Raw genomic sequence first — 12,161 nt, forward strand, 5'->3', positions numbered from 1 at the left:
TAAGGAAGATTAAAGCATTTTTTAGTATGTTGACAATTCATAACTATACAATAGTTGATAACAGCTAAATAAGTAAAAGTAAGAAAATCTCAGTAGCTCCGTTAGATAGTTAACCGGCGAAGCGAAGACGTGTTTAACTGTTTTGGCGTAATTTAAGAAATATGAGTTAGCTAGTTAACTGTTTTACGCGTTTTAAGAAAGATAAAACATGACATTGACTGAAAATGACGCCGATCACACACGTGTCTTATGCTGTTGTTATCGGCATTATTCTGGGTAACATATTCGCAGTTTACACAATCTTAACGTAAAAAAAAAAGAAAATCTCGGTTTGAGACGCTAGCTAGTTAACAGTGAGACGTAGCCACTGTTTTTTATTTAACACGGTTTAATAATGATAAAGTTTGAAATTGGCTAAAAATGACGCCGATTGAAGAAATGTCGCTGTTGCTGTCATCGGCTTTATTTTTGGCAACATATTCGTAGTTTACAGAAGATAAACAAGTAAAAGTAAGAAAAACTCAGTTAGCTCTGCTAGCTAGTAGCCGTTAAAGCGAAGCCGGAAATGACGGCGGATTTCTATTTTGCTGTGACGTCTGTTGACAAAATTCAAACGTCTGTGATGCTCGTGAGCCGCTGCAGCTTCTGCGTTGAATGAAACTGCAATTTACTGATAATATTTTGTGAAATAATCTCAGTAACAGACTTCAAGACATTTTTAGAACGTTTCGGGTTATTTTAAAACGTTTTCGGAGATGAGTTAGCACGCAGAAGAGACAAATTAGGGAGTCAAACTGCCAGGAGGACGCTAGGTGAAGTTATGCTACCTGAACTGGAGCCGTTGGCTGTTTTTTTTTTTTTTTTATCTCGACGATAAATAGTTAAAGTATTTTTATTGTTTTTTAGTTTCCTCCGAGGTCTGTTTAACATGCAGCATCAGGCTGTAGGAGGGACAGCTGACACACCTGGACAGGTATGAACGCTGCTGACATCAAAGTAAAGAGAGTTTCCTCGCGGAAGAGGTCGAGAGAGCACCTGAGGACTCACCTGAGACCCGCCGGGAGGACAGCAGGCGGAGGTCCCTGTCCACAGAAATGTCCCCAGACCTGGAGGCTCTGCAGCATCATGGCTGACCCGCAGGTTTGTCGTTTTACAAAATATTTCATTTTATTGACAAAATAATCAGCATCGACTTCAATAATCAATAATCAGTCTTTTTTTAAGCAAAATGTGACATTTCTCTGTCCCATATGAGAATAAACATATATTCATGTTTTTGACGTCTTTTAAGAGAAAAAATGTCATTTTGATGTGTTGACTTGGACCTCAAATATTCAACCCTTTAAAACCTTGAATGACATCACTTTTTCAAGTATTTAAACTTTTGTACTAAATGTTGCAGTTTTTTTCAAAAACAAACAAAAAAAGTAATTTGGCAATAAATGTTTGACAAATAAGCAAGAAATTACAATAAGATCAGAATTAGATTTAGAAGATGACTTTAAAATAGGCGAAAAACAATATTTAGGATGATCATAATTATATTTGAATTGATTTACAGCATTATTTTTATTATTTTAAGCACTTCACTGTCATTTCCTTGTTTTTATTTAACTTTATTTTTGTCATATTTGCAAGAAATTAGCAGACTGAATTTGAGGATGTCCAACTGCAGATTAACAGCCGCATGCTGTCTCATCTCCCTGTGTCTTGTCTTGTCTCGTCTCGTCTCGTCTCGTCTCGTCTCATCTTGTGTTGTCTTGTCTTGTGTTGTCTTGTCTTGTCTTTTGTCTTGTCTCATCGTGTCTCGTCTTGTCTTGTCTTGTCTTGTCTTTTGTCTTGTCTTGTCTTGTCTCGTCGTGTCTTCAGTACTGCAGTGACAGCGAGGACCTGTTCGGGGACTATGACAGCATCCTGGAGGACAGCTCTCTCCTGGCGAAGCTGGACGCTGCCGAACAGACCGAGAGGCAGCGTGACGTCCAGCCGCAGATTCAGCCGGACTTCACGACTCTGCGGCCGCCGAAAGACGCCATCCGGAGACAGTCCTGCGAGGACGTTCTCACCGACTCCATCTTGGACGCCCTCGGAGACGAGCCCTTCGAGGACTTACCGGCCAGCCAGCTTCAGTTTCAGGAGCAAGTCGACGAGAGGGCGAAGAGGATCAGACTGCAGGACGGAGACAAAACCTCCACGCCGGTCAGAAACGTGGAGGACAAACCCCAGAGACAAACCGGTAGGAGACGCAGCATGAAGGACCAGCTGAAGAGGACAATGGTCTGTAACGCGGCAGCGCCGTCCCCCGTCTCACGCTCCGTGATGTTGAAAGAAGCCGTGGTCTCTGAGGAGATCAGCGTCGCCATGCAGGCCATGGAGACGGTTTCTACGGAGACCACCGACCTCGGGCCGTTCTTCGGACTCCCCTCCAAAGTCAAAGAGCTGATGTTCAAACTGAGAGGAATCCGGAGTTTATACGGTGACGCGCCGTTCGTGTTTTCTCACTAACAACGTGAAGATCAACAGAATCACTTAGCATTTTTTAACCGTTCGTGTTACCGAATCTGTAAAGTCGAGATCTGAAGGTTTTCTCGGTTTTATAGCTGAGATGCTCAACCTTCGACTTTTCCAAAATGACAGGAGGCCAGGGGCCAATCACAGCGGCCCCAAACGTGTTTCTAGAATAATATGAGATATTTTCAATTTTATGAGATTTCGAGGATTTTAGGACATTTTTGAGGATGAAAGGACATTTCTAGGATTTTAGGATTTTTAGACTTTTTTTTTTTTTTCCAAGACATTTCTAGGATTTTAGGGAGTCTCTAGGATCATGGGATGTTTCTGGGGTTTTGGGACATTTCTCTCAACAGTTTCTCAGAGTCAGAGTTGATGTCTTTTCAACTAAAAGAGAAAATATTCACATTTCAGACGTTTTAGTCAGAGATTGGCTGTAAAAAAGACAAATGGAGTAAGAGTTGGTGTTTTGTGTTTCAGACTGGCAGGAGACGTGTCTGAACCTGGACTGTGTTCAGCAGAGGAAGAACCTCATCTACTCTCTGCCCACCAGCGGCGGGAAAACTCTGGTTGCAGAGATCCTGATCCTCCGAGAGCTGCTGTGCCGGAGGAAGGACTGTCTGTTCATCTTACCGTACATATCGCTGGTGCAGGAGAAGGTACCGAGACGCAGCCAAAGAGCCTCAATTTACATGTCGTAAACTTAAAAACTTTGGTATTTTTCAATGGGAACAATATTTTGTCAGGCTTTTGTGTTGCGGTGTAACCGCTGTGGGCACGTGGAGATAAAACGGTGTCATCTGCATAAAAACGTATATTAAAGTGAGGCAAAGATGAAATGATTATTATGTTCATAGTAAGTAGAAGAGGACCGAGAATAGAGCCTCGAGGAGCCAGGACCTTTGCTTTGTTTGGGGGCCACTTTTGCAAAATGACAGGGGCCAGTCGCAGCAGCCCCATACATGTTTCCAGGATTTTAAGACATTTCTTGGATTTTGGGACATTTGTATGACTTAAAGACATTTTTAGAAATTTAAGACATTTCTAGGATTTTGGGATGTTTCTATGATTTTAAGACATTTCCAGGATTTTCGGCCATTTCTAGAACTTTAGGACATTTTTAGGATTTCAAGACATTTCAAGGATTTTGGGACGTTTCCAGGATTTTAAGGACATTTCTAGGATTTTAGGGCATTTGTACGATTTTTGAAATTTTCTAGGATTTTAGGATGTTTCCAGGACTTTAGAACTTTTCTACAAATATTTAAGACATTTCTAGGAATTAAGAATGTTTTTAGGATTTTAAGTTGTTTCCAGGATTTTGGGACATTTTTATGATTGTAGGACATTAGGGTCTTGGCTAGGACCTCTGTCGGGGGTGTGGGGGATCCTCCACTGGCTCTTACGGATACTTAAAGTACAAAAACACTTGACAGTGTCAGTCGCTTTATTTTCTCTGTCCGTTAGAAAATGTCGGTATCTCTGCTGTTGAAGCTCCAGTTCTGTGGTTCTGCAGGTGCGGGGGTTGGCGGTTTTGGGCCTGGAGCTGGACTTCCTGGTGGAGGAGTACGCCGGCAGTAAGGGCAGGTTTCCTCCGGTGAAGAGACGAAACTCGAAGTCGCTGTACATCGCCACGATAGAAAAAGCCCACAGCCTCGTCAACTCTCTGATAGAGAGCGACCGGATCGACGCCCTCGGGCTGGTGGTGGTGGACGAGGTAAACCTCCGTTTGAGTTTGACGTGACGGTAAAGGCGAAGGACTTTACTCATGTCAGCGTCTGTTTCAGCTTCACATGTTGGGCGACGGCAGCAGAGGAGCCGTTATTGAAACGACGCTGGCCAAAGTTCTCTACACCAACAGTCAGTCTGCTTTCTTTCATTTCCGCTGACGTGTTTAAGCATTAAAACCTTTTGAATGAATGACGATTATCGTTTTTTCCAGAATCGACGCAGATTATCGGAATGAGCGCCACTCTGGGAAACATCAGAGACCTGCAGACGTTTCTGAGGGCCGAAAACTACACAAACGACTTCAGGCCTGTAAGTGATTTAAGTGTTAAAATACTGTAAAAGAACTGACAGCTGCACTCAGACCGACGCAGAGACAGTAAAACTGCAATACGCAGGTTTTTACGTAGTTTCCGGTCACTTTATTTTCTACACTGAAAGTATTTATTCAAGATTCACAGCTAAATTGTAAACAGATGTTCGTGTCTTGCCCTCCGTCGGGCTGCATCCATCTGCACGGCGTATCTACAGATGTGAAATGCTGCATTTCTGAAAATAAAAATACCACAAGACATCCATAACAAAAGCAGAGCGACCACGAAAAGAGACAAAATATGACTCAAAAGAGGCTCAACGTCATTATTTTGGCTCGTGACGTGATTTTTATTGGCTGCAGGAAGTTGTCGTGTTGGTTTAAAATGCAGGTCGACGGTAAACAGAACGTAACATACAGACGCAGTCGTCTGCTTGTGTTTTATTGTCCCGATGATGTCTTAATAAACCCGTCTGTGGTGCGTTCAGGTGCAGCTGAAGGAGTACGTTAAACTGCAGGACACCATCTACGAGGTGGACCCGAAGGAGGAGGACTGCTTTAAATTCTCACGTCTGCTCAACTTTAAGGTGAATAAAATATTCACAGGCTGGATGTTTGAATCCTAACAGCTTTCTGAGCACATCGCAGGGCCATACGAAATAAATATGTAATAAAGTCTTATCAGGATATTTTTTCATATCAGTCGATATCGATATTTATCACGATATACATCAGATCAGTGTTTCTGTGGAGCTTAAAGGTCCCTTTGACTCCTCAGTGAGATATGAAGATATCATCAGGTTAGTTTAGGTTAAATATTTATTTTCTGTCAGACATTGAAATGACAAATGTACTGAAGAACAGCATCACCAGCTGCAGGACCAGTTATATTTAAACAGCGACGGGACAAAATATATTTACAGCTTAAAGCCAGTTAGATTTAAGAATTTTTAATGCCACTCGGAATAATATTTATGACCAATTTTACTATAAACAAAACTGTCCCAGTTTCAGTTAAGCAAAACTTTTTTCTGCAAAACAGGAAAAAAGGCAATGAGCATCTTGTTAAGAAATTTTCCAGAAGTACAAACAAGAAGAAAAAGGGAAAATTATTATTAACGATGATTGTGATGACCATCAAAGGCAATAATAAAACAGCAGTGATCGGGTGCCACGAACGCACAGACTCACATTCATGTTTTTGGACGTCTGATCTTTCATCAGTACTCGAGCTCGATGCAGAAGACGGATCCGGATCACATCATCGCTCTGGTGACTGAAGTCATCCCGACTCACTCCTGCCTGGTCTTCTGCCCCACCAAGAAGAACTGTGAGAACGTGGCCGGGATGATCTGCAGATATCTGAAGGAGTGAGTGACCGCCGTCTGACTCCGGGTCAGAGCTCCGGGTCAGAGCTCCGGGTCAGAGCTCCGGGTCGACGCTCCTGACTCTCTCCGTGTCGCTGTCTCTCAGGGAGTTCCTGCAGATCCGGGAGGCGGAGAAGGCCGTCCTGCTCCGAGAGCTGAGGGAAAGCGGGAACGGCTCGGTGTGTCCGGTGCTCAGGAGGACGGTGCCGTACGGTTTGGCGTATCACCACAGCGGCCTGACCTCCGAGGAGAGGAAGCTGGTGGAGGAGGCGTACGCCGGCGGCGTGCTGTGCCTCCTCACCTGCACCTCCACCCTGGCTGCAGGCATCAACCTGCCGGCCCGCAGGTGAGCCGGCGCGTTCATACAAACATGGTAACAGGTAACGCCTTAAATCCGGCTTTTTCTTCATTAGAGGGAGTTAACGTGATATAAGATGTTTATTAACATTTATATATATTAATAAGACCATATATCTGTTAATAAAAGCATCATAAGCAAGTTTTTATTATACCTGTGACTCTGAAACCAAACTGTTCTTCAGCTGTAACGTTGCTGCTGTACGGAGATCATCAGCGGGCAGACTGCTCTGTGGTGCTTTCAGGCTGTATTGAGATGCGACAGGGAAATCTGTCAGAGGAGCTTTTTTTATCATTTGATGTTTTTCCACTGAATCCGTCCGAGTCAGTGTCTCATGTTGTCCATCTCAGAGGACGTGCTGACTCTGTTTTGGGTTTGACCCCCGTGTCCTCGCCTCAGGGTGATCCTGCGCTCGCCGTACGTGGCCACGGACTTCCTGAAGAGGAGCCAGTATAAGCAGATGGCGGGCCGGGCGGGTCGAGCCGGGATCGACTCGGAGGGAGAGAGCATCCTCATCCTGCAGGACAGAGACAGGAACATGGTGAGTGTCCCACTGCAGAGACAGACGTCCCGCTTTAGGAGTTAATGCATGAACCCTTCTAAGTCAGCTACAAAAAAAAATCCTTAAACTGATTTTTTTTTTTTTTCTTGAAATGATTTTTTTTTAATGCCTTTTGCTTATTTAAAAATCCTCTGCATTTTTTCCTTTAAGTTTTTTGGGTTAATAGTTTTCTTCAAAATATTTTTGTTTTTGTTTTTGGTGATTTTTTTTTTTTCTTACAATTTTTTTGGCTTTTTTTTCTTTTAAAAATCTTGGTGAAGTTTTGACATTCTTACCTTGAAAAAAGATGATGGACTGTTCGGTTGTTTCAGCTCTGAAGGAGTTAAAATAACTGAGCGAAACGTGTTTTTGTTTGTTTTCAGGCTAAAACTCTCGTTTGTGCTCCGATGGAAAACTGTTACAGCAACCTGCTGCAGGACGACGGAAAAGGCCTCCTGAGTCTCATCCTGTCGCTCGTCGGATTAAACGTAAAATGTTTTTTCATTCAGACTGATTTTATAATGACGTGATGCAGGCGAGTTTAACCCTTTGAGACCTGAGAAATGTGCAATAAGCAACTAAACAAGAAATGACCCAAAAATGAGCAAGAAAATGAATAAAAAGTTACAAAATGAAAATGAAAACTAAAAGAAAGTCTTTCTATAAGATAAATTTAAATGTATAATACATATTTTCCCTTTTTTAATTCTAATAATTCTCTGCCCCTCTTTATAAGTTTTCATCTTTTTAGAAATTTTTTTGCATTTTGCGAGATATTTTTTGCCAAATTGCTGATTGCATTTTCCTCCATGTTTCTGAAAGAAATCAAACCAGTTTGCTCATATTTAACTTAACAAGAAATGTTCCAAAAATGAGCAAGAAAATTAGTTTAAAAGATGACCGAAAATAATAGCACCATTTTAAAAAAAAAAAAAAGCAAAAATGAAAAAATAAAACTACTAAAATCCATCTTTTTTTCTTTAGTGTAGTTGACGGTAAGACGATGCAGGCGTGTTTAACTGAGTGTGTCGCTGCAGATCAGCAGGTCGCTGGATCAGGTGTTGGACTTCCTGTCCGGGACGCTGCTGTCCGTCCAGCAGAAGCAGCTGTGTGCAGAGAAGAGTCTGACGGAGACGGTGCAGCAGAGCGTCCAGCTGCTGAAGGACAAACAGCTCGTCTCTGTGAGCGAGGACGCTCACGGTCAAAGTCTGCACATCACGAAGCTCGGAAAAGCTACGTACAAAGGTACGACTCACATTAACAGAGAAAAAAAAGGTTTATTTCTTCATAAAATTCATTCTGATTATTTAACTGACTATTCTCAGATTATCTTTTTATTAGAGGAAACCATAAATAATAATTATAATAAATAAGTAGAAATCAAAATAATCTAAAAATGAAGAAAGACTTAAAAAGAAGAGATGGTAACAGTGATTATAAAAAATGAAGTAAAATAAAGAATATTAAGATGAAGTGAGAAATAGAGAATAAAGTAATCAAATAATAAAGTAAAAAATGAAATAAAATTGCGAGATGGCCTCAGTGAAATTAAGAATTAAATGAAAATGATGACAAAAAAAATGAAACCCTAATTTAAAGGAAACACTTATGAATATGACTAATTCTAATAATATATAAGAAAGAGAAATGAATTAATAAATAAAGATAAAAAGAAAAAAGTAATAAGTAAGTAATAAGTAATAAGTGAGTAATAATGATAAAAACAATTAAGCAAAAAGACCTAAATGGAAAAGGAAAAAGAAATATAGTAATAATGTGAAGAAGAAGAAGCAACAGGATAAATAAATAAAAATGAAATAAATAAAGACATGGTAAAAGTGATAATACAAATAAAATAAAAATACTAATATTTGTCAGAAATAAAAATGGGAAAAATAGAGACACAGTAATCGTGATACAAAAAAAATCAAAATAAATATTAATCATTTAAGAAAAATATTTTGTTTTTTTTGTTTTAAATTTACGTTAATTAACAATATTTTACTACCTTTTGCTGTTTTTTCAGAAGTGTGATTTTTTTTTTTTAAATTAAAAAACATCCTAAAAACCGATCATGGGCGTCCCTGAGGACGAGCCGTGATCACTCTGTGATCCTCTCTGCGCTCGGCGGTCGTCAGTCTGACGTGAGGATGTTTAACCCTTCAGGCTCAGTGGATCTGACCTACAGTGACCTGCTGTACTCAGACCTGTGTAAAGGTCTGGAGGGGCTGCTGCTCAACAGTCACCTGCACCTGCTCTACCTGGTCACTCCGTACGACATGATCGCTCAGTGCAAACCGGACTGGATGCTGTACCTCAGACAGGTACGCGGTCTCTGCTGGGCTTCGTCACGGCGTCTTTTTAGTCTCAGGTCAGTGACTTTTATTTGTTGTGCTCTCGCTGCAGTTCACGCTGCTGTCCGCGGCCGAGCAGAAGATGTCCGCAGCCGTCGGCGTCCCCGAGAGTTTCGTAGCCCGAAAAGCTGCCGGACAGACGGTCAGGAAGGTGAGAAACTGCAGACTGGAAATGAAAACTTTACTGAAAGTCTAAGTCAACAACGTGAGAACGTGTCAAAATTTGGGTAAAATATCCACATGGACTGAAAGATGAACTGATGAAATGTTGTGGTCAAACTCACTGTGACCGTGCGTCACTGGGTCTCACTCTTGTGAATTTGATGTCTCAAGAACACACGGAGGGAATTTCTTCAACTTTGGCACAAACATCAACTTGGACTCGGCTCTGAACTGATAAATTTAGTGGTCAAAGGTCACTGTGACTTTTCATCTGTCTCATTCTCATTAACGTTTTATCCAAAGAAGGCCTCAAGGAAGTTTCCTCAAATTTGGCACAAACATCCACTTGGGCTCGGCTCTGAACTGATTAGATTTAGTGGTCAAAGGTCACTGTGACTTTTCTGTTTATTCTCATGAACATTTTATCCAAAGAAGGCCTCAAGGAAGTTTCCTCAAATTTAGCACAAACGTCCACTTGAGATCAACAGTGACATCAGTGGATTTTGGTGGGGAAAGTTCAAGGTCCCTGTGATCTTGTGTCCATCTCATTCTAATGAACGCAATATTTTAAGAACACCTTGAACAAATTTCTTCAAATTTGGCACAGATGTCCACTTGTACTCAAGAATGAACTGATTAGAATGGTGGTCAAAGGTCACTGTGACCTGGCCCGTCTTATTCTCATAAACGCAATATCTCTTGAACGCCATGAGGGAATTCCTCAAATTTGGCACAAACATCCACATGGACTCAACGATGAAGTGATTAGATTTTAGTGGCCAAAGGTCACTGTGGCCTTGTGTCCATCTCATTTTCTTGAATGTAATATGTCAAGATCGTCTGGGGGGAATTTCCTCAGTTTTGGCACAAACGTCCACTTGGACTCAGTAAACTGATTAGATTTTGGTGATGAAAGGTCAAAGTCAGTGTGACCTTGTATCCATCTCACTCTCGTAAATGTGATATCTCAACAACACCTTAAGTGATTTCTTCAAATTTGGCACAAACGTCCACTTGGACTCAGCAATGAACTGATAAGAATTTTTCATGTTTTTTTTTTCAGAGTGTGAACATGGACGCAGTGAGGCGGATGTATCTGGCCCTGGTGCTGTTTTTTCTGCTGAAGGAGACGAACCTGTGGAGCGTGGCCGACCGCTTCCAGCTGAGCCGAGGCTTCGTCCAGAGTCTCCTCAGCTCGTCCTCGGCCTTCTGCTCCTGCGTCCTGCACTTCACTGAGGTATCACCTCCACGCACATCTAATACGGTCTGTGAGGTATCACCTCCACGCACATCTAATACGGTCTGTGAGGTATCACCTCCACGCACATCTAATACAGACCCCCTGTCGGGCCAGATTCGGCCTGCGGGCTGTAAGTTTGGCATCGCTGCTGTATGATGATATCGTTGAGGCTGATCTCAGGTCTGTTTCAGCTGATGATGATGATGATTGTGTGTGTGTGTGTGTGTGTGTGTGTGAGAGAGCAGGAGCTGGAGGAGTTGTGGCCGTTCAGAGCTCTGCTGTCGGAGTTGACTCGCAGGCTGAGCTACTGTGTGACGGCTGAACTGGTCCCTCTGATGGAGGTGGCTGGGGTCATGGAGGTCAGTGAGGAGCTCTGAAGAGAAAAACCTGGATTTACCGGCTGTGTCAGAGCAGGGTTTGGAGGGCATATTTTCTTCAAAAACAATTTGATTTTTTTTTAAATATTTTTCTTTTTTCCCTTAAGTTAGTTAAGTAGTTTTTTTTAAATTTATTTATTTATTTTGTTTTGGTTATTTATTTTTATAAATGATGATTTTTTTTCATTAAAAAATTTGGTGTTTTTTTTTCTGTACATTTTTTTTGGTGATTTATTTTATTCAAAATTTGGTGATTTTTAAAAATGTTTGTTTTTCTTTCTTTAGAAATACCTAGCTTTTTTCTGTCTTTTTTTTAATTTTTTTTTTTTAGCATTTTTCCCCTTAAAGTACTTATCTTTTTTTCTTGAAAAGTTTTGTTGACTTGTGTCTCTTTGAAATCATCTTAGCAATTTAAAAAATATCGTATTTATTCATCACATTCATCTTTGGTAAATGTTTAGTAATTTCCTTAAATGTTTTTGTTGTAATTTTCGTTTCTCTAATAAATTTTGTCACTGTTTATGAGTCTGTTAATCAAAATAAAAATTGCCAAAATTACACCAGCCATCACAGCCAGAAACTGCAAGAACAGAAATTGTCGTTTGATTTTCATATTTCTGACAGTCCTTGAAATGGACATAAAGACAGAGTGTGACTTTAGATTATCCGACTGAAACTCGACTCAGTTGGATTTGTGTTTTTTCTTCAGTCCAGAGCGAAGCAGCTTTATAACGCCGGCTATAAAACGCTGCCTCACCTGGCGAACGCCGACCCGACGGTTCTCTGCCGCACCATCGAAAACCTGTTTAAGAAACAAGCCAATCAGATCGTGGCTGCTGCCAAGGTGAGTTCACCTGTTCACGGATGACATCATGCTTTGATGAAGTTTTTGGAGGTTGATCATGTGATCAGGTCTGTCAGGTGACGTCTGCGTGTGTTTCAGATGCTGCTGAGTGAAAAAGCTGCAGCTCTGCAGGAGGAAGTGGACGAGCTGCTGACGAAGCCGTCAGATCTGCCCTGAACTCAACTCTCGTTGTTTTTATCGTTTGAAATGCACGTCTTTATTAAATTAATGGACACGAAGGGCTCAACGTGATTTATTTTATATTAAAAAAAAAATACAAATAATAGAAGAACTTTGTGTTACAGTTTGTATGAAAAGTCTGAGTTTGTCAACCAATTTATCAAACAGTTTTCACAATAACAGCTTTAA

At 41.1% G+C, this 12,161-nt stretch overlaps 1 protein-coding gene across 1 annotated transcript; it reads left to right on the forward strand.

Moving 5' to 3' along the window:
* Positions 1-580: 580 nt before the first annotated feature.
* helq (helicase, POLQ like) lies at positions 581-12,031 on the forward strand. Its single transcript, XM_042509218.2, has 19 exons — positions 581-812; positions 907-1,140; positions 1,870-2,473; positions 2,989-3,167; positions 4,025-4,225; positions 4,296-4,368; positions 4,451-4,548; positions 5,038-5,136; positions 5,774-5,919; positions 6,023-6,262; positions 6,674-6,815; positions 7,199-7,303; positions 7,853-8,060; positions 8,982-9,139; positions 9,222-9,320; positions 10,395-10,568; positions 10,817-10,930; positions 11,658-11,792; positions 11,892-12,031. The coding sequence occupies exons 2-19, from the start codon at positions 976-978 to the stop codon at positions 11,967-11,969; spliced, it is 3,018 nt and encodes a 1,005-aa protein (XP_042365152.2). The 5' UTR covers positions 581-812; positions 907-975; the 3' UTR covers positions 11,970-12,031.
* Positions 12,032-12,161: the final 130 nt, after the last annotated feature.

This window comes from Plectropomus leopardus, chromosome 20, assembly GCF_026936395.1.
Source record: "Plectropomus leopardus strain MGB_pleo_1.0 chromosome 20, ASM2693639v1, whole genome shotgun sequence".
NCBI lineage: Eukaryota > Metazoa > Chordata > Actinopteri > Perciformes > Serranidae > Plectropomus > Plectropomus leopardus.

Excerpts from the sequence above, each read along its gene's own strand:
- helq (XM_042509218.2), top strand. The coding sequence starts at position 976 with ATGAACGCTGCTGACATCAAAGTAAAGAGAGTTTCCTCGCGGAAGAGG. Across the intron at positions 6,816-7,198 it reads AGGACAGAGACAGGAACATG|GCTAAAACTCTCGTTTGTGC; the intron begins GTGAGTGTCCCA and ends GTTTGTTTTCAG. Across the intron at positions 10,931-11,657 it reads AGGTGGCTGGGGTCATGGAG|TCCAGAGCGAAGCAGCTTTA; the intron begins GTCAGTGAGGAG and ends TTTTTTCTTCAG.